The 21,277-nt window shown below is 37.5% G+C and overlaps 2 protein-coding genes across 4 annotated transcripts; one reads left to right on the forward strand and one right to left on the reverse strand.

The window, feature by feature from the left end:
* Window positions 1–353: 353 nt before the first annotated feature.
* On the reverse strand, window positions 354–11,357 carry LOC109098534 (zinc fingers and homeoboxes protein 1-like). Of its 3 annotated transcripts, XR_002019312.2 has the most exons (4): window positions 11,040–11,357; window positions 2,026–5,132; window positions 1,841–1,943; window positions 354–1,494 (listed from the first exon to the last, which is right to left on the reverse strand). XR_002019312.2 is itself a non-coding variant. In XM_019112125.2 (3 exons), the coding sequence occupies exons 2-3, from the start codon at window positions 4,968–4,970 to the stop codon at window positions 1,461–1,463; spliced, it is 2,979 nt and encodes a 992-aa protein (XP_018967670.2). In that variant the 5' UTR covers window positions 4,971–5,132; window positions 11,040–11,357; the 3' UTR covers window positions 354–1,460. The 3 variants fall into 3 exon arrangements, 2 of the variants coding, with proteins under 2 accessions (XP_018967670.2, XP_042622336.1); XM_019112125.2 differs by lacking the exon at window positions 1,841–1,943; XM_042766402.1 differs by having other exon boundaries at window positions 354–1,943.
* Window positions 11,358–13,621: 2,264 nt separating this feature from the next.
* Window positions 13,622–17,975, forward strand: LOC109098533 (protein FAM83D-like). The gene is made up of 4 exons (XM_019112123.2): window positions 13,622–14,249; window positions 15,812–15,979; window positions 16,088–16,212; window positions 16,634–17,975. The coding sequence occupies exons 1-4, from the start codon at window positions 13,776–13,778 to the stop codon at window positions 17,535–17,537; spliced, it is 1,671 nt and encodes a 556-aa protein (XP_018967668.1). The 5' UTR covers window positions 13,622–13,775; the 3' UTR covers window positions 17,538–17,975.
* The last annotated feature ends 3,302 nt before the right edge of the window (window positions 17,976–21,277 follow it).

Here is a 21,277-nt window from a genome sequence, read left to right on the forward strand (position 1 = left end):
CCTGTTTGTCTTGGAAGAACGGCCTGTATGATGTATTAGCCAAGCTAGAGTCTTGGGCAAGATTTCATTCCTTTTGAAAAGTGCACCCGGGACCTCTCTGTGACTCTTGCGCACAGGAAAGTATTCTAATCATTTATTCCCTCGAGATGGTTTTCTTCTTCTTTTCCCTCTTTAATCGACAGTGTTTTGACCATTTGCACGTGCTTCATTTTAGCACAAAAAAAGCTGCAATTAAAATAAATCCAAGCAAATATGCATCTGTTTCACGATGTTGGATGTTTCTTTAGAATTGATCTTTGCCAAGTCATTGTGAATATCTTTCAACGGCATGAAATGCATTCAAGACGCTAGTATTTAAATTTGACATTCTCCATTTATTACCAAAAGATTCGTAATGTGTAGAAAGGATAACACTCCAGTGCACTGTGTTCTTTTAGACAGACCTGCACAATGGGAACTGATGGGAAGGTAATACTGTAAGTCCAGATGGTATCTTTACGTGTTAACTTTTAAAAGAGAAACCACATTGGATACAAATGCAAATAATAAGGGATGAAAAGCACCTGTTTTCACTTTGGATGGTCTGAACTTAGCAGCATATAAACGATGCATAATGTGTGTGTGTGTGTGTGTATGTATATATAGTATATACTATATATTTATATATCGTATATCGTCAAACACAGGGAATATCCAGTTAGCAGAGCACTTGATCTGACTGTCTGTGAGAACTTTAATTCCCCTCAGACTGCAAACACACCGTTTTAAACTTTCTCCACCATAAATTAAGTTTTTTTTTTTAGCTTTTCACATATAATAGTCTTGTTAATGCTTATAAAAAAACACCTCCGAAGATATAGCAGCAGTTCTGTTGGGATTTCAAATCCCCAATTTATACACACATCAACACAGTTGCTTGTTTGTGCAGCCAGTCATAGAAATAGAAAGGTGATGTTTAAGGCAATGTCTGGCCAATTTGTTGTGTGTGCAGACAGACACCACTAAAGCGAGTTATAGTGCATGATTTGTCGCTAACTGCTCAATGATGTGTGAAAAAATAAGCCATGGAGAACTTATTTGATCTGGACATGAAGAAAGGAAAACCGGTTGGAATATCCCAACAAATAATGTAAAACCCAAGGCATTGCAGAAGTGCTGATTATCTGACATATTACAAAGTATCACAATATCTAACTGACATTCCTAATGTCCAGTACACCCTCGATAGTGCAGTTTCAAGCATATACATCATAGTTTCCTACACAGAATTTACCTAAATCAAATCAGACCTACATTTGTAGCGGCTACTCTCTGGATTGGGCCGTTTTCTGAAAACTCAAGTCCACTGACCATCACAAATGTTACAATCTCATCAGCTGTCATATTTAAAGAAAACAAGAAATGTAATGTTCAGAATGAATATTGGATCTTCTGCCTCTTCGTCTTGCAGAGTGAAGTCCTTAAACTTTCAGAAGCTCTCCTCTCAGACAGTCCCTGTAGTGTAGAAAAAGATGTTAGACCAGACCAAACACAACGAACAGCATCACACCATGAACTCCACAAGAGATCCGAGAGTCTAGCACTTTGCTACACACAATTTTCATCATTTATTCACGTTAAGACACACTTTGAGTAAATCTATAATTCATTAGCTCTGCCTTCACTTATTCCAAAAATAGCCTTTTAAATAAAGCACATAATCATGTGCGTGTGCCAGTGACTAATTCAAAATACTGTATTAAAAATAAGTTGATCAAAAGCCAAATGTTGTTAATATGCACATAATTAAATTTACGTTTCCCAATTAAACTAATTTTAAAATTTGCACTACTTTGATTACCTTAAACACTGTTATGTGATGTGACAGTCCAAGAGTAGTAGACAGCAGTTGAAGACTCAGTCAGTCTCAACAAGTCAGTTGCTAGAAAAACTACAATGTGTCTCTTGGGAAGACACTCAAAATTAGCTTTTTTATTTTTCTCAAATTAACTGATCAATGGCCCATCAATGGTCTGCAGCCATTACCTTGATTGACTGTCTTGCGCTTGATGCCCCCTCAAACTCTGGTTGCCCATTGGTTGCTGATGCTCCTCATCTTTTATCTCCCAGTAGTCTTGTTCTCCTGTAGTTGATTTGTCTAAATCCATGGTAGCCTCTTTTGATTTTTTCTTTATCGGCAGCATAGGAGTTTCAGAGTCTAGACTCTGAAAAACACTTTTCCGCTCCGGGTGTAGGTCACGTTTTATTTCTTCTCTTTCAAGCCCCACAAGGATATCTGGTTGATGTGATTCAGTGTTACCTATATCAGATATACGCTCCTCAGCCTCCACCGGTTCATTTCGGTAGCTTTCGTGCCATTCTGAAGATTCGTTTTTATGGCTAGGACCACCATCATTGATCAAGTTCTCCAATGACTTGCTGATTTGCTGCTTGCTGTTGGTCTTGGACAAACTCTCTTCTTTGTGCAATGCTATTACGTTTATTTTCATAGGGCTCACGTTCGACTCTTCATGATAGTCACTGTTGCTTTCCCATTGGTCCACTTTCTGTATATATTGTTGTAAAAGTTGCATGCCTTGTTTAGCCTTGTTAGTGTTATTGTTTGTGAAAGTATCTAGTGTGTTAATTAGGTTGCTATGCTCGTTCCTGTCAGCCTTGTAAAATGTATTTGTAATTCCGCTGTTGTGTTCAGAAATGCTTCCTTTGTTTTCTTTTTGCATTATGTTTCTGTGCAACCTTTCTTTATCAAAATTTGATTGCTTAGAGTCTTTGTCTAAGGCAAGTAAGTGCTTGGGGTCATGTTCCTTGTAGTGGACGGCAGTAGAGTCTAGGGACTGGACCTGAGGTGCTCCCAGCAGGATTTTTGGAGAATTTTGCTCTTGAGAAGCAGAAAGGGATGAAGAGGAGTGTTGACTCGTTTCCTCCTGAAGACATGAAATTGCTGCAGGGTTAGATTGAAGGGAGCTCTGGGGCAAGTTACTAAACGATGCCCCCACAGCAGACTGGGAGTCTATCAAAGTACGTATGTGGTATGATTGACCTTGGGGTGCAAGAAACGGCTTTTGTTCTGGGAATGAGTTACGGATAAAGCTTTGCTTCAAAGTCACTGGTTGCTCAGGTAATACCTTGCCCTTTCCAAGGGATGGATCCATGAGACTTCCAGGCTGTGGGACCAGGCTATGGGTAAGGGGTGGTATAAACTCTTCAGTTTGTATGTTGCTGCTGCTACAAATGACACTAGTGTCAGTGTTGCTTTTGCTGGTGTGGTCTAAGATGTTTCCCTCCTGTTTAGTGCAAATAGTACTGTGGCTGGTGATTTTATAAGTGCTTCCGTTGTTATACTTGCTGGTGGTGGCAAAGCTGCTGTTGTTGTTTTCTTTTGCATTACTGGATGCTTTCTGTTGCCCATAAATGGAAGTTGGACTGATGTAAGATTTGCTGGTGCAATTTGCGTTCCTGTCATTGACATGACAGTCAATTTTCCTGACTATGTTCGTCAGAGTCATAATGCTGCCCTCAATGTAACTGCTGTTTTGACTCTTGGGAACACCAGGCAAGCAGCTGACGCTAGTCTTGATGGACGAGCTGCAGCCTTTTCCAGTGTGGCCATGATTGCTTACGCTACCTCCTCTGGCTGCAATGTTGCAGTTCTCAGTTGTCTGACAAGATAATTCTTTTCCAGTTTCCTTAGTGAGGACAGCATGATGGATATTTACCTGTGGCATCTGGACCACTGCCTGCTGCTGCTGCTTAAGGGATGTGGCCTGGGTCACACTAGGCTGGCTTACTATGACCCCTCCTTTCCAACCCATTACACTTCCCTTTGGTATCTGTTGTGTAGAATTAGAAATCAAAGAGGCGGACTGGACAGAAACACAGTGTTGGGAAATGGGGTGATGCGACTGATTCCGTGATGTTTTTGGTGTGGCTTGGAATACAGTGTTGAACATCTTTCTACGTGTGTCCTCAATCTCCTCAGGAGACCAGCTGATCCCTTGCTTCAGCCTTTGGGCCGTGAACCAGAGCTTGATCTGCTCCTCTGGGAAGCCAGAGACCACCGTCAAGTAACAGAGCTCTGCTTTGGTAGGGTAAGGGAACTTACCAAAAGATGTCTTAAGAAAACTGCTTAAATCCATGGCTGGATCATAGGTGGGGATGCTACTTAGAGGGATCATGACCTTTGGGAGATCAGAATTTGAATCAGCCGATGACAGATTAGAGTTCCACAGAGGACCACGGTTATGCATCCCTGGTATACCAAGTGCGTTGGGGATTTTATGGACCGGAGCGGTACTTATGCCACCAATGATATGTGATGATGTTGTTAGGGGTAAGGTCCTTACTGAAGTGCCATTGGTTACAGTTGCAGGCTTGTCGCTGCTAGGCTCAGCCCGTTGTACCTCAACAGTATGGGAGACAACAATTTTTTTGTGCCCCCCTTTGGTCATTTTCATTATGGGTGTCTTGGTAATGGATATTCCGGATTCACTTAAATCCTCTTCTGTAAACAGGGTTTGCTCCACTATGATAGCCCCATCTTGTTTGGTAACTTGCAAGCATACTCTCTTGTGCCCTGAATGGAGTTCAGGATGTGATTTTGCGTTATGTAAAGCGAGACCTTCAAACTTCACAGCTGAGACCTTGCAAGACAGGCAGTAGAATTTTGGTTGAGCATGAAAGTCCATGTGACAGTTGTCCATATGGTGAAGAAACAGGTTCAAGTCTCTGGACTCAAAGCAGCACAGAGGGCAGCTGTATGTTCCCCTTTCCCAGCATGAAGTCTTCGGTTCGGCTTTCGAAAAATCATGGAATCGTTTTGTTTCCTCATCTTTTGAAGAGATACTGAGGATGCTGTCTTCGGGTATTGTGGGCAGGAGCTCAGGTAAGCATCCTAGTATGATGTCCTCCCGCATGTGCTTGCTTTTTGATGGAATCATACAAGGAACGGTGGATTTCCTCTTGCTGGCCATAGTGTAGGATTGTAGAGATGAATGTAGAGTTAGAAACGAATACTGGAATTGTATGGAGTTGAGGTGTCATCAGACAGCCGTGATGAACCAGAAATTGGTGAAATTTTCAGCTATCAGGACTTCCCATTGTAAAAGGGAGTGAAATAACGACTCCCTGTGAACCTAAGGAGAGAGAACATGACATTTTGATATAAAACACTGATACAAAATAGAAATTAATGTCAGCATGGGATATGCATAAAAATGTCCTGAAAGAGAGACAGCTTATTGAAAAGCTCTGACCAACCACTGTTAAATGTTTATTATATTCAAATAACTAATATGAAGTTAAAACTCTATTTACCTTTTCCTAGTAGAGCTAAATACAGTTCACTATTATGAGCAGAAACATTGGTTGTACTGATACACTGAAATAAAATCTCTATTTTTTATGAGCAGCTAAAACGAACAAAATGTGCTTGTAAGATGTTTTCATTATAAGGGACCTAAAATAAACAGATAGCAAGATGCTTTCTGTTTCTTGTTATAAATATACTCCAAAAATGTTTGTTTCCAAAAATGTGATTGTTTGTATTCCTACATAGCACATCAAACCCAGTTCTCTGTGATTTCTACATATGTTCTCTCTCTCTCTCTCTCTCTCTCTCTCTCTCTCTCTCTCTCTCTCTCTCTCTCTCTCTCTCTCTCACACACACACACACACACACACACACACCTTCAAAATATATTTTTTTATTTGTACTTCTCCACATGCTACACTTCAGGCAGTAAGGGAGGATTTCAAGATAAACTTCATAAGTGGTTCACATTTTTTCCCGCCTGTTCTGTTTGTAAAGATATGTAAATACCTTTTTTATGATTTTTACATCTACCATATGTAGATGTGTTACTTTATACATCTGAAACATATACGAATAGACTAATTAATGCACGTAAACCTATACAAAAATAATGGCGCTAGCAAAAGATTTGTAAAAGAATGTGTTGTCTCCTTCTTAAAAGCTGACAGCATAGCACAGAAATTAGTTCATCTTGTCTGAGCAGTTTCAATACTTAAGCTAAATACTAGCTGGTGAATAAATCTAGTGATATAATACTTTTTTCTTTCCATGCATTATGCATCTGCAAAAGATTTTAATTAAACCACCCAAGACTTCTGTTTGGTGTTAAGATCTGAATTTCCTTGACCTTCTCTTTCATCAGACTACAAATACATTTTGGATTAAAAAAAAAAAAAGTGGTGTCCATGTGTATATATATTTTTTTTTTTCAATATTGCCAGCTGTCTTAAAAAAAAAAAGAAAAAAAAGGGATAAAACCATTCTAAAGTAAAAACACTGCCTAAAATACACAGTGCTCTCAGACATGGCCATGACGTACTCTTTTGCAACTGACTCTTTTATTTCTCATGACGGCTGCCTTCCTGCCAGAAAAATAAATAAATAAAAATAAAACTAGGTCACCAGCATCTTATGCTCTAATCCTGGTTCCCTGCATCCAGACGTGGGCATTTACTGTATGTTCAGCCTGCTTATGAGTCCATGATACTCAGATTTCATCAATGGATGTTAACCCCTGACATGAATCAGGATTACTGAAAATGCACCAGATGTCTCTGAAGAGAAACTTTACAAAAAGTTGCTTAATAATATTACCATTGCTCATAAACATGTGTATAAAAACTTTGGCCAGAATAGAAAAAAGTTATCTTTGTTATTAAAATGTGTGCAGCATATCTTTTACATACATGAGTTTTATTTTTGTTATAGATATAGAGTTTGAGTGGAGTTAAAATCTTGTAGAGTCCGTCTGAACGAATGAGGGCACCTACCATTGTCTCAGATGGTAACAAAAATCTGCTTCCCAGATTCTTCTAATATAAACCATAAAATGTTTGTTAACCTTCACAACAGACACACTAATATCTAGATGACTCCACCATCCAAGCTTTGAACCACTTGATTAGCACCGGACAAGCAGGAGATGGTTCAAAAATGTTATATAAAAAAAACAGGTCACTTGTCGTCAAAGAATGGGATGCTTTATCTGGCAACCGAGATGTGTGATTAGACACAGGACAAGAGGTTTCCAGACAGTGAGCTATTGAAAAGGGAACTTAGAAGAGAGGCCTCGTGTTTCAGCACTGGGGTGAACCAGTCTCACACAAAACAGTCTATCCTGCTACTGTGCATCTCAGTACTTTTGTAGCTTTAGTGGAGAAACCGGAGGCCTTTTTATCCCAGCAACCTGTGGAGTCAAGGCATGCGGTAGATTTGGTTGAAAATTAGCACAACAACACTGACCTACATTTGAGCAGTTCGAAACTAAAATATTACATCATGTTACGTGTTACACATTTAATATGGTTGTCTCTACTTGAACATTTCAGACAGTGATGCACAGTTTTAAATGCAGTGAGAGGCCAAAGGGCTGGCAATACGGTCCTTACATAATAAAAAGAACCTCTCTCATTATTGATTAAAGGCCGAAGTATCCCAGACTGGACGTCCTTTATTACATGGGACCACACTGAATAAGCCTGCAAAGATATCAATAGATTCTCAGCATGAGAATCTTTCATAAGGCCACTGAAATAAAATCTCAGCAACAAAATGCGCTCAGGAAAAACAATTCATGATAAGGGGTCTAAAATAAACAGAATGTTATAAACAGTCACATTTTTGAAGCTGCGAGTATGTTTGTAGTCCTACATGCCATATTGCACCCACTTCTCTTTTATTTGATCATATTGCTCACACATACACACACACTCCCACACCCCCCTAAATCCTCTTCTTTTTTGGTGCACTCCTCCACACGCTACACTTCAGGCAGTGCGGGAGCATTTTAGGATAAAGTTCATCTGCGGTTCACATTTTTTCTCCTGTTCCGCTTTAACAATTATTTAAATATCTTGTATTGACTGTAAAATCTGAGTGTCAAGCATATGTAGTCAAGTCCTTGCTGTGTATATATCCTTACATCCCTCTTCAAAGTCAATGAAAAAATTGGAACAAATAAAGATTTGAGCAGGTAACGTGTACTGATTAAATCTCTCAAGACTTCTCTTAATTTTTGTGAGCTTCCCTTTCATTAGACTATAAATACATTTTGGATAAAAACAATGTGGTGTCCATGTGTATATATATTTTTTCCACTGGTTCCAGCTGTCTTTTAAATAAAGGAGGAAACCATTCAGGAAAAAAAAAAAAAAAACTGAAATGATGACTTAAAATACACAGAGCTCCCAGACACGATCATGACGTTCTCTGTTATTTCTCAGACTGGATCTGCTTTATTACATGAGGCTGAGCTGAATAAGCCTGTAAGGATATCGGTCGATTTTAACATGACCATCTTTCGTAAGTGCTGCGTGAATGAGACTTTTGTTTAACGCAAATCCATAACAAAGGTCAGCGCACACATGATGTAATAATTATATTTCTAGAAGTACAAGAAAAAAGGAGGTCAGCATAAGAAGTTGTCGTGACCATTTTTCTTCATTTTACACAGTGGAAATATGACACTAAGCCGGAAGCCATATGCAATGCCCTCAATGCTTGTATGCCATTGAAATATTTCCTGAATGTGTGTGCCAGTATGCAAGATGGGCATGTGACTACATGCCATCATTGTACGATGCTGTTTGCGAGCTATATCAGTGACAGCGTCAAACACGTCCACATTAATTATGTAGAGACCGAAGCGCCACTGAGGCATCCTACAGTTCACCTTCATTATAGGATGTGACTCATTAACAAAATGCCACCAGCACAGGCGTTTGTACCATCAGCTATTTCTGGGCTGCCTGTGTTGATGTTTAAACCCAGTCAATGAACCTTATGTGAGTACTACAGAAAGCTGGGTGCCATCAGAAGTGCCCGCTTTGCCCCCCTTACCTCAATGACTGCTGCACAGACTCTTGGGAGGCCAGTCTGCGCTGCCACTCATGTGTTAACATTGCCATAGCAACCCCTCTCTTTTCCCTTTCCTTGCCCACAACACACAGAGGGGACTAAATCCTCTATTCTTCACCAAAAAAAAAAAAAACACACACACACACACACACACACTTTGGGGACATTTTTGTAGCCCTCCAACCCAAGAGAGACAAAACTCCAAATATTTTATTTGACTGTGCTATTTGTTTATGCCAAAATACAAATTGGAAACAAATGAGGATCTGTCCCCTTTTCCGCTCTGTAATCATGGCAGAATTTTTTTCTTTTTCTTTTTTTTTCTTCATGAACAGAGCACCCCAGAATTTTACAAAAGGCGCTTTTTGCATTTTCAGAATTACTTCGCCAGTCTTGTGACAAAAAAATCTCCCATCAAAAGCATGGAAAAGATTTAGAAATTCGCACATGAAAGAAAGTATTTTGTAAGCCTGCAAATAAGAGAGAAATAATCATTTATGCGATGTGCTGAGTTTGATCACCGGTGCGACACACTCATTAGTTACAAAAAAAGAAAGATGGCGGAGCACCATGAATTGTACTGACTCAAGTGCCAGGTCTCGGCGAAAACCAGGCTCCTTCATAAAAAACCACGCTGGAACAGCTGAAACACTTGTATGGCCGACACTCCGCCGTTAAGCCAAAAGTTTGCATCAAAAACTACTGAGGTTAATACGGGCTTTTCAGGGAAGTTGTGGGGATATACTCCTATTATGGAGCTCATTTCTGTCTGTTACTTCATGACATTCATCCAATCTTTAGATTTACAAATTTAATAAGGTAATGCGAGATATCACATAAGAGCATTTTTGTTATTACATGCACAGTGAGCTTTTCATTTTTAATAATTTAATCATTTTGACTGCTTTATAGCACGGATAGAGGACACAGAGCCTCCATAATTATAATTCTGCTTGGAAATCCAGTTGGCATTAGGCAGACAATTCTCTTCTCTTAATTCAAGGAATATTACATAAACCGGCAACTTTTACTGGAAATCAACATACAATAAAGTGCATTTAGTCCTTCATTTTGCGCCGTCACGCTGTTCTATTTTGACACAACAATAAAGGGCAAACTGTGCATGTATGTACAAATTGCATTTTCTTTAGTCTGTAGGCACAAATACTTTGGGAAGGTCACATTCTAAATGCTTTACTGTTCTAATTGCTCAAATTCAGGATGAAAGGCAATATTGCCTTGCCTTATTACAACACTGCAGACCAGAACACTATTCCCTCTGGAGAACAGACGCTCACTCAAAACACATTGCATGCTGAAGAACCTACAGAAAGCATACATTATATACTTCTAATGCATTTTACAATGCTATTCTGCCTGCTAACTTTCAAAAAGTAGCGTTCTTTAGCAGAAAGTGATGTTTATTGTAGAGAGGCTTGAGGCAGAGAGTTGAGATGAAATCCCCCGAGAGCCCACGATTCTAAATAATGATTTATAATGTGTGGTATCAGAGCCAAGGTTATGATCTGGATTTAAATTCGAGTTGGAGTACATTCTGTACCCATTAACATTTGATAGCGCGTGCTTGTCTAGATCTGCACCAGCTTTAAACTACAGGCACCCCCGAAAGGTTCGTCATCGTAAAGATCACTTTTGGAAATCTATTATGCGCCAGTATTTCCGTGCTCCTCGCCGGCGATCAATCCGAGACACGGGTCCCATTTTGACCCTCGTTTGAAGTAGAAATCTGACGCGTGACGCTCCGAAATGGACAGACTATAGTAACATCACATAGGCACGCTGTAGCGTGCGAATAATCAAATTGGAAGCAGACGAGAACATTGAGTAACAAACTGTAACAAACTGGCAAGTTAACCCTTTCGCTTCGTATCGAGGCACTAGTAACCTCAATCCGGCAAGACGTTTCTCGGGAGTTTGAGTGTGTAGCGCGGCGCAATATTTTGGCTATTACCAAAATTTTTAACTAAGCACTCCCATCTACTGTCGCCATTTTATACATAGAGGCGACTTCACGCGCCGCATATGAGTGGAATAACAAGGCACGCTTCTCTCTACTAGAACTACTTTTGAAGACTGTTCGCGTCAACTAAATAAATCGCTTTCGCTTCTTTGAAAAGTCAAAGTTCCCTACCTTTTCGTCGGCTCTGGTGACTGCGAAAGGAAATCCGTTATTAATACAGAAATGAATAACATTTAGGTTTCGCTCCGCTCCGGGTCTCTGGGGAACAGGAGGGGCCGAGACCTCTCCTCAGATGAACCCTGTGAACTAACGTGAACCCGTCGGGTCACCGCGATAAGGATCATCTACTGCTTTATGGCACACTGGTTATGTGCCCGGCTGACACGGGCGCTGCTGGAGTGGCGAGAAGGGAAAGAAATGTACGCCAGGCGCTCTCAAATAAGGGCACGTGATTAAAACGCGTCACCCAAACCCAAAATCCTGATCCTACCCCTCTCTGTTCTAGGACGGGTTGAGCAGACACACTGAAGGGAGTGACTCATGCGCAAATGTCTAATATAGCCAGAAATATGGAGCAGCGCTTTCGGTCAGTAGGTCGTATAAGGACGAGGGGGGAAAACACGCTACTATACCGATCTTGAGCATGTGCCTACTACATATACTACAAACACGTTTGGAACATCCGCACGAATGGGAGTATGAAATACTTCGCGCAATATTACAATCTAATAAAATAAAATAAAATAAAATATAATAAAATAAAACAGAATCACTATAGCCACACGACCAAACTGGAAATGGTTGCGCAACATGCAATTCACATTATTATTAGAATAGAAAAGAAAACAGAATAGCACCTCCATTGCTACACAGGCTTGTGTGGGGAAAATTAATGTGCAACATGCAACAGAATAAACATTATTAGAATAGAACAGAATACCATCTCTATGGCAAATTGAAAATTGTTGTGCAGCATGCTGTACATATTAATGCTGGAATAATAAAACAGAATATGATCTCCATTGCTACACAACCATGGCCAGGGGGAAATTGATATGCAACATGCAACAGAATGCAATTATTATTGGAATTATCAGTGGAATAGAACTGAATGGATGATGGTGATGTTGTGCAACATACAATTAAACAGATATTTTATCAATGTTAACCTATTATTATTATTATAATTATTATTATTAGAGAATAGGGTAGAGAGACTATTTTACCACAATTACCAGTTATTATTGCTGTTGTTATCTTTGGGGAATAATCACCAGAAATATTTATACAGTTTATTACTAATGATGCTTAATATGCACAGCTGTGTGCAAATGGTTCTGCATTTTAAATATTAACAGTTTCAGAAACAGTGATTACTACTTCTTTTTGAGAGGGTTATATAGGGTGAAAGTAAGTCTGAGAGTTCCCACAGCCTACTGTTGTGCTCTCTGAACTGATAACAACCAGTCAACCAGAGTGCAACAAACACCGGTCTATTATCAACAGGTTGTGTGACACTCAGCCCTTGAATGTGCACACACATAAAATATGTATAATGTTTCAAAGTCTTTACTTTTCTTTTCGACGTGGTGGAAGACCTGCTATCCAGGGGCTCCCCCTCACGCCACAGTGGCAATTACACCTTCAGATGTGCAGCTTTTTTTGACAGTACAGGCACAGATGAATCTGATTGGATAAAACCCGAAAACACCTACTGTCCATTACGAGACGGTTGCCATGCGGTTTGGGCTTTTCCTTCATTAAGGCCTTTGCACGAATATTTAAAGAAAAAAAAAAAATGGTGTAAATGCATGATGAATATAGCTTAGCTTTATTAATATTATATAGAGGAAAGTGAGGTTAGTTGTCACAGTGTTTATATTTCAGTGGTAAGGTTTTGAGTCAAAAGTGTATATGTGTGTTTTCTCTTGCAGTGATTTTATTTGTTGTTTTGAAACTCCAAGATCAAAACTGTCTTCAAGTAGAATATTTTTTTATGAATTTTGTCCACTATAATGCCATTATCATATTTTTTTGCTGTATCGACTGAATAATCACGCTACTATATAACCTATTTGCTAATGTTTTTATGTTTTTGTTAACTTTTACATTATTGCTTTTATATGAATTATTTTGTTTCAGAATTGTTTTGCTGTTTAAATTTAGCTGGCTGACAGCTTACCCGAAATAGTGTGACAACATGACCCTAGTGTGTTCAACAAACTGTTTTTTTATTTTTATTTTTTTCACGCAATAATAGTAGAAATGTTAATGGTGATGGTAAAAGTATTTGTCTGTACATAAAGATACATATAGCCTACACTATATGATGGATTACAACAGAGAAGAATAGAGCTAGTGTTTTTACATTGTAGCTTTATACTATTACAAATTATCCTTTAAGAGTAGTACATTTGTTTTAATAGCATTACTATTGTTACAAATATATATGCAGCAATGACACTGCGGAATATCTCAGTTAATTCAGTAAGAATGGTAGTTTTGGAGGAGTGCTGCTTAGACATGCTGTCATAATCTCAACTGATTTTATATTATTGTTTATATGGTTTATTATTTCCTGTATTTCATGAGGCCATTTTTAGTTTCAGAACACCACCGTGAATATTTCACATTCAACAGCGCAGAGTAGAGGAGAATCACACACGCCGCCTTTGTTTGCCTCCAAATTCAAACTCTTGGCCAATAGGCGCAGGGCACATTGTCCAATGGCGTTCTTATTTGGCGGGCACGTGACGCAACAACCAGATTGGCAACATTGTATCGACCAATGGCCGCCTGGCGGTGGAACGAGATCAAAGGGATGAGATCTCTGCAAGTTCAGGATACAGCTGTCAGAGTGTAATAATCATCTTAGGAAACGTTAGTGTGATTAATAAGCTCTCAGTTATGGCTCTTTCCCAGTGTGTTGAGGATTCGCCGGGCTGGCGGACACCGAGGACAGGCCAGGAGCTAAACCTTAAAGAGCTTTACAATGAGAGGCACAGACTCGCTCTGGAGGAGCTGGTCGCTGGCGGAGTCCAGTCCTTCATGGGATTCCTGCAGAAAGAGAGAATCCCGAACTTTCTCTCCGACGACGAGATCAGGCGCATCTCCCGCGCTGCTGTAGTGCCTAAATCACTCTCTCTGACTGGAGACGATTCTCATTTGGACCAGTCTGGCACACTGGACTGCTCATCTGTCACTTATTTCCCAGAAGTCTCTGATATTGAGCCTCCAGTTTTAGAGATGGGCTGGCCAGCGTTTACTGCAGGGTCTTTCCGTGGAGTAACACGTGCCGTCGCCTACTTCCAGCCGAGTTATGGAGAGTGCATTTATAGTTGCAAAGAGGCAGCCAGGAGGATGATAAAAAATGCAAAAGAGGTATTTCTCAGGCCATGCTGTTTCCTATATATATATATATATATATATATATATATATATATATATATATATATATATATATATATATATATATATGGACAAGTGGACATAATACTTTATTTTTAATTATGTATTATTATTATTGTTATTATGTAATAATTATTAGTATTAATTATAATTATGCTATTATGTATTAAATAGCCAATTCATCTGCTTTTCCCTGTGCTGAAACTTAATGCATACTGTTCTAAAGCAACTTTACAAGAATAGTGCAATGTCAAGGCAATATTTAACACTGATACTGAATACATCTATGACCAGCTTTAACATTTAATCATTACTATGAACACATTTATGAAGTATATTTTTCTGTTACTGGTATTCATTCTTAAATTACTAGTGTGTAATCCAATCGTGACTACTATATTTATGAATTTTACTATACAAATAGATAGTAGTACTTATTCCAAAAGAGATTATCACTTCACTTAGTGACATTACTACTTGTTATTATCCCAAGAGTGGCTAGTAACTACTCCATTGTAACTTGTAACATAATTTATTGTAATTTTAATTTTCCAGATTTAATTCTGTGTAGATTTGGTAGATGTGGTTCATATCAACTATTAATTTCCAACAAGTATGTATTCCAGTTGTTGCTGGTACTTATTTTTACTAGTAGTACTATTTATATATATTACAGTTTTACTAGTTTTTTTTATTTACTACTGGTATTTATTAAACAGTAGTGTAGCTTCTAAAAAGAGTACCTAATAAATAGCTACTTATGAAATGGAAACAGATGTCTGTATCTGTTGAATTAATTAATAATTAAAAATAATTAAGTAGCAATAGATACTAATCCTTTAGATGTAATATTTAAATGTCATAACACCTTCCTTTTTTTAATTTACTGTTATTAAGTTGGGAAATTTATTTGTTTTCATATTTCCCAGTTGAAACTTTTAAGAGGATTAAAATAATATCAAAAACCAAGCAACAGCAATGAAAAGAATAACAATGAATTCAAGATTATTGTGATTTTAAAAATGTCTTATTTCAGTTTTATTAATAAATAAAAAAATCAGCCTTTGGGTTTTTAGATGATTGAAGGGTACGTGTGTGACTTATGCAAAGTGTTGCTCTAGATCATAAATGTGGAATGGTAAGAATGCGCAGAAGCGTCTTTCACACTGAACTGTTACCTCTAAGGATCTGAACCTGGAGGTGCCACAACAGGCTCTTCAGTCCTTGAACTGAAGGGGTTTTTGAGCTGAATGTATTTAGGTTATACCTGGAGGCAGCCTGGATCTGTTCCAGCTTGCATGTACTTAAAGGCCAAATGTAATAAGAAATCATCAAGGTGTGTAGCCAGCGGCTGTGCAGTCATGACAATAATTCAAATGAGCTAGAATGTGAAGTTCAGTGATGCTGAAGCTGTAAGCTGTTAATTCATTTCCAAACCATGTTTATCCGAACTTGAGGCCATAAATTCTCAGTTGCATAAAGAATCGTTTACTGCTGTTAATTTCTCATTTATCAGAAGTGATTTTTATCCTTAGGTGATTGCCATTGTGACTGACTCCTTGACAGACCTGGATATCTTCCAAGACCTGAAGGAAGCTTGCACACGCCGCAGAGTTCCTGTGTATATTCTTTTAGACCAGTCTTCTCTTCCCTCATTCTTACAGATGTGTAAAAACCTTCATGTACAGCTGGATGAGCTGCTGGTATGAGCTCTTCATGCTATTATTATTGTTTTTGTTTTATATTTAATGCATTAAGAATTTTTTAATTGCTTTTTTGCATAATTTGTTTTATTTTTATTTATTTTTGAACAAATGAAAATACGAACCATAACAGGTTCTACCTACTACATGAGATCAGGTGCTCGGATCACTGGAAATGTTCATGAGCGTTTCATGCTGATTGATGGAAACAGAGTGGCCACAGGTTCATACAGGTAACAAAAACTCCTTTCCCACGAGATCTTAAACGAATAGTTTAGCTAAAAATAAAAATTGTTGTTCCAAAACGGTTTGACTTAATTTCTTCTGTGCCACACAAAAGAAGATATTCTGAAAAATGTCTTTTGTCGAGACAATGAAAGTCAGTGGGGTCCAGTATTGTTTTGACCCCACTGGCTTTCCTTTTAATGTACAAAAACATTTTTTCAAAATATTTTTCTTTTTTTTTTGTCTTCTGTTTTGTGTGGGTGTAGTATATCCTTTCAGACAATGTACAGTAATTACAGAGAAATTATGTAATTTGTTACATTAAATTAATTGATTTTAACTTTAAATGTCAGACAGTCGGTACATAACAGGTTTGACTCCAGTTCTTTTATATGTTCACTGTTTATTTTGGCACATTTTTATCTACAGGTTTAACTGGACAGATGGCAAACTAAACAGCAGCAACCTTATCGAGTTATCTGGCCAGATAACCGAGAAATTCGATGAAGAGTTCCGCATCCTCTATGCCCAGTCCCTGCCACTGCCAGCGAATACAAGAGCTCCCTCTAGTGCCAGAAGCAGCAGTTTATATGACCATCTTATCCTCAAACCACCTGGAACGCCTCCCTCCTACTTGGAACGAACAACAAAGCCTCAACCAGAATGTCTGACGAGCACCCCAGCCAGACTTCATACCCCGGAGATCCAACAGATGAATAAAGACATTGAAGATCGAGACAGAAAGAGTAACCCAGTTTCTAATACATCCACTCTGGGTGAAGACTGGCTCGAGCAAGAACTCAGAGAGGAAGCGCTCACCTTGGATGACCCTCCTCGTTTACTGGCAACGAATGTTACCACTCAGACTCAGACTGTTGATGTGATAATCTCTCCCCTCATACCTTCCTGCGACATCTCAACACAAACCACCTGCCAAACAGCAGACGTGAGCGTGCAAACATGTGCTGACAAGCTTAAATCGAAAACATCGTCCAGCAGCAACCAGATCAACCCCAACACTTCATCCGCTTGCAACCTACAAGAGTTGGACAGTCACCCACCTGTCTGTCTTGCCCCAAAAGACGTCAACCTGAAGGAGTGCTTCCTCAAGATCACCAAAGAGCGACAGCACCACTACAGCTCCATTCGCTCCAAGCTCGACCACATGGCGACACTGCTTTCTCACAAGAGAGAACTAGTGGACCTCACTAACCTGACGCTGAGGCCCGGCCTGCACAGAGGACGCAAGGGTCAGCAGGAGGTCAGGCAGGTTCACGGGACATTTGATAATGTAATTATTGGGACTTGGCCCAGGTCGAGATGTCTGCAGTAACATGAACACAGGAGAACTGCGGTGGTGGTGGTCTGCTTTGTTTTAGTACAGCACTTATTGTATTAGATGGGGGGATTATTAGCAGTCTTTACATACTGTAGTTAAATAAACCAAAGTATTTTTATTTTCGGTGACTTTGAAAGTGAGTTTGCCTGTATTTGGTTGTGTCTGTTTCTTTCTGTGTTGTTTAATGTTGTGAAGTTATGAAAATGACCTCCTTTGTAACACTATTACTTTTATATTCATATATTTAAAAAAACATCAACAACAGTCACTCATGATTATGTGTTTGATGTGCCTTGGATGATGTTAATGAAAGGAAACTTTTGGTACTTTGACTATGCTTTAGGCATTCAAATATTTATTTCACCAAAGATGCTGAAATAAAATAAAAAAAAATGCCTAATTTTAATAAGACTGTTCTTATGACAAACAATTTGTTGGAGATTTTTGTGGGGTTGTGGAACGTAACACTCATTTATAAAGACTCACTAAGTATTAAATTTAGCTAAAATATAGGAATGTAATGTTTTTCTAAATATATAATACCATTCAAAAATTTTGGGTCAGTAAGATTTTTTTTTTTTTAAAGAAAGAAATAATTACTTTTTTTCTCTCCATCAAAAACATGACAGTAAAATTACATTAGAAACCTTTATAATATTTCACAATATTGTAATTTTACTGTATCAAATGATTGATACAGCAAATGATAAGCACAAGACCTTTCAAAAACAATAAAAAATAATCTTACCTACAAACTTTTTACACACTTTTGAACAGTGGAGTATATCTTTGAAACATTATATAAATATAATCTTATTAATAAATGTACATTAAGTTGTAACTGACTTGCTTATGTTAACTGACTGGCGAGGTGTGGGTTATGTTTTGATTATGTGTAAATGTTTCATCAGAAAACGCTTGATCTGCTCAAGGGCTGCACTAAACGTCATCTGGACATCTCAGTATTAAGGACTGTGTTGCAAATTGTACTTGTTTTATTAACCATGAGGGTGAGTTCTGGTAGATCACGCCATTCATCTCAGTAAAAAACTGACCCACTTTCCAAAACTTAAGGATTTAAAAAAAAAAAAAAAAAAAAAGGACATTAAAGTTAATACATAAAATGAATAAGTAATGTTAAGATTCTGCGCCATATCTAGGTCACTATTCAAATAAGCAAATTAGTGACACCGATCATATGAAGTCCTTAGTAAAAAAAAAAAAAAAAAAACATCAGATGTTCTTGTTTCCACAGAATCACTCAAGAAAATATATGTACATTTTAAAAGTCAACTTTAGCATTTAAATCATTTTGCTGGCATTTTGTTATGAAACTTTTGAATTAAATGCATTTTCACTATACTTTAGGACCACAATGTAGTTAACTATAATTTAATGGATCTTTTATAAAAGATCTTCATTCTGACTCATTGCAAGAGTTACTTAAACCAAAAAAATAATACAAAACAGTTGCCCATATTTTAGGTCAACAAATCTCTGTTAACAGTGTTTACAGAACGAGGAATTCTGGGATGTCTGTTCTCATATCACACCAGCAATAGTCCTGTGTGAACCGAAGAGGGCACTATTATCTTGCACCTTGAAACTCACTTCATGAGACTGATGCCTTGGATATAAAGTGTGACTTTCCACACTTTATAAAGCAACACAACCATTTTCAATATATATATAAATTTCAAAAAAAAAAATGCTGTTCTTTTAAATTTTCTATTCATTTAAGAACTTTATAAAGCAACACAACAAACAACAACAAACAACAAAAATAATTAATAATTATTCAAAGACTTTCCACACTTTATAAAGCAACACAACCATTTTCAACAAACAATAAAAATAATTATTAATTAATCAAATTACTAGTAATTTGAGTACCAAATCACCGTATTACAATTTCTTAAGGATAAAGGATTGGAATAATGGTTGGTGAAAATGTTTCACTATTACAGAAAAAACTAAAATGTAAAATATATTTAAACAGCTTTTATTTACAATTTTAAATACTTGTTTCCTATCACAATATTACTGTTTTCTGACTTTATTTTAAACAAATTAATCCATATACATACTATAAAAAATACCATCCAAAAAAAAAAAAAAAAACTTACCTAACCCATCTAAAGAAACTTACTATTTATTTATTTCCCTCACACACATTTATTATTATTTTTTTTACAGGATCAGTCTCTCATTGATTTCTGGATCATTTTGAAGATTTATGCATGCTACCTCATGGCCAAAGTGTCCAAATATGAATGACTCTCTTAGTTGTGTGTTGTTTGCTGTAAAATCCACAGTGATTTTATATAATGGGTTGTTTATGTGAATTGTAATTAAATTTTAACATGTAAAAGAGCATTTTAAAAAATGAATAAACACTACATAATTATATATCCAACATAAAACTGCATTCTCAAAACAAATTAACATTCAGATGCTGTTCACTACCTTGAATTTTTATACTTTCAAAAGCCACCCCTGAGCTTAACTATTCATAGCTTGATTAAACAGAACAACAAGTGATTGTTAGCGGTTAATTATTTATCTTGTTTTCATGAGTGTTTTGAGCCACAGCCATCCCCTCAGGTACAGCTCAATGACTGTCAAATGATTGCAACCTTAATCACGTCTCTTGAGAAATGAAACCTGCTTCTGGTTTTTAAAAAACAGTCGTTGCTACTAAAGATACAGTTCATGTTTAATCAGTATATTACGAAGTCTCTTTCTCTACCCAAACCCAACCATGTAGGCCCATAATTCAATAACTGGTCAAAATGAGGGGAATCTATAAATTACACATGCAATTATGATCTTCTGGGCAGTAAAATGGCATTCAACGGTCCTATGTAATTTCTGGTAACACTTTACATTAAAAACACATATTCACTATTAACTATTAGTTTTCCCTCAATAAACTTCTAACTTGCTGCTTATTAGTTAGTAAGGTACTTGTTAAGTTTAGGTGTTTGGTATTAAGGGCTCTAAAATATGGTCATGCAGAATAAGGCATTAATATGTGCTTTATAATAAAAAGCCAATATGCTAATATGCATGCTAATAAGCGACTAGTTAGTAGTGACAATTGGTCCTTAAAATAAAGTGTTACCAAAATAAAGTGTCTCTACTGACAGCATGGGTTGTTTTTAAAAGAATAGTTTCCTAAAAGTACCCAAGTTCCTAAGTACCCAAAAATGAATTTACTCACTCTCATGTCATTCCAAAATTAATTTCTTACTTAGTATTTTTGTCTTGTTTTCAAGTACAGCTATCTAAACATTCTTGAGTCAAGGCAAATCAAGGCACCTGAGAAGCAAAAGTGACTTAAGATATTAAGTATTTTAAAGTATTCTATCTATATCTGCCAGTGGGGTAAGAAATACATTTAATTCAACTGGAAAATTATTTTTGAGTGAGTAAATAGTTTTTGGATGAACTACCCCTTTAAGATCTCAACAATCGTGTGCTGAGCATGAATAAAAAATGCCTACAGAAAATGATGCAAGCAGCTCATGGCAAGATTTTTGTATGGTGGAAGAACTTTATTCAAGATAATTGCTGAAAGTGTTGTATGCCATTGGCAAGTTCTTTTACCATTCTAAAGGGATATAGGACAAATTTGGCAACACATGGGTGTATATCCATCTCTAATACAGGTATGTGTCATCCCAATTAAACTAGACTCGCAGGTGGAGACCTTTTGTTACCTGACTGCCCTC

Source organism: Cyprinus carpio, chromosome A11 (genome assembly GCF_018340385.1).
Source record: "Cyprinus carpio isolate SPL01 chromosome A11, ASM1834038v1, whole genome shotgun sequence".
Lineage (NCBI taxonomy): Eukaryota > Metazoa > Chordata > Actinopteri > Cypriniformes > Cyprinidae > Cyprinus > Cyprinus carpio.

Coding starts and splice junctions, on each gene's coding strand:
- LOC109098534 (XM_019112125.2), bottom strand. CDS start 4,970: ATGGCCAGCAAGAGGAAATCCACCGTTCCTTGTATGATTCCATCAAAA. Junction 1,495..2,025: donor GCGCAAGACAGTCAATCAAG/GTAATGGCTGCA, acceptor TCTACACTACAG/GGACTGTCTGAGAGGAGAGC.
- LOC109098533 (XM_019112123.2), top strand. CDS start 13,776: ATGGCTCTTTCCCAGTGTGTTGAGGATTCGCCGGGCTGGCGGACACCG. Junction 14,250..15,811: donor TGATAAAAAATGCAAAAGAG/GTATTTCTCAGG, acceptor TTTTATCCTTAG/GTGATTGCCATTGTGACTGA. Junction 16,213..16,633: donor GTGGCCACAGGTTCATACAG/GTAACAAAAACT, acceptor TTTTATCTACAG/GTTTAACTGGACAGATGGCA.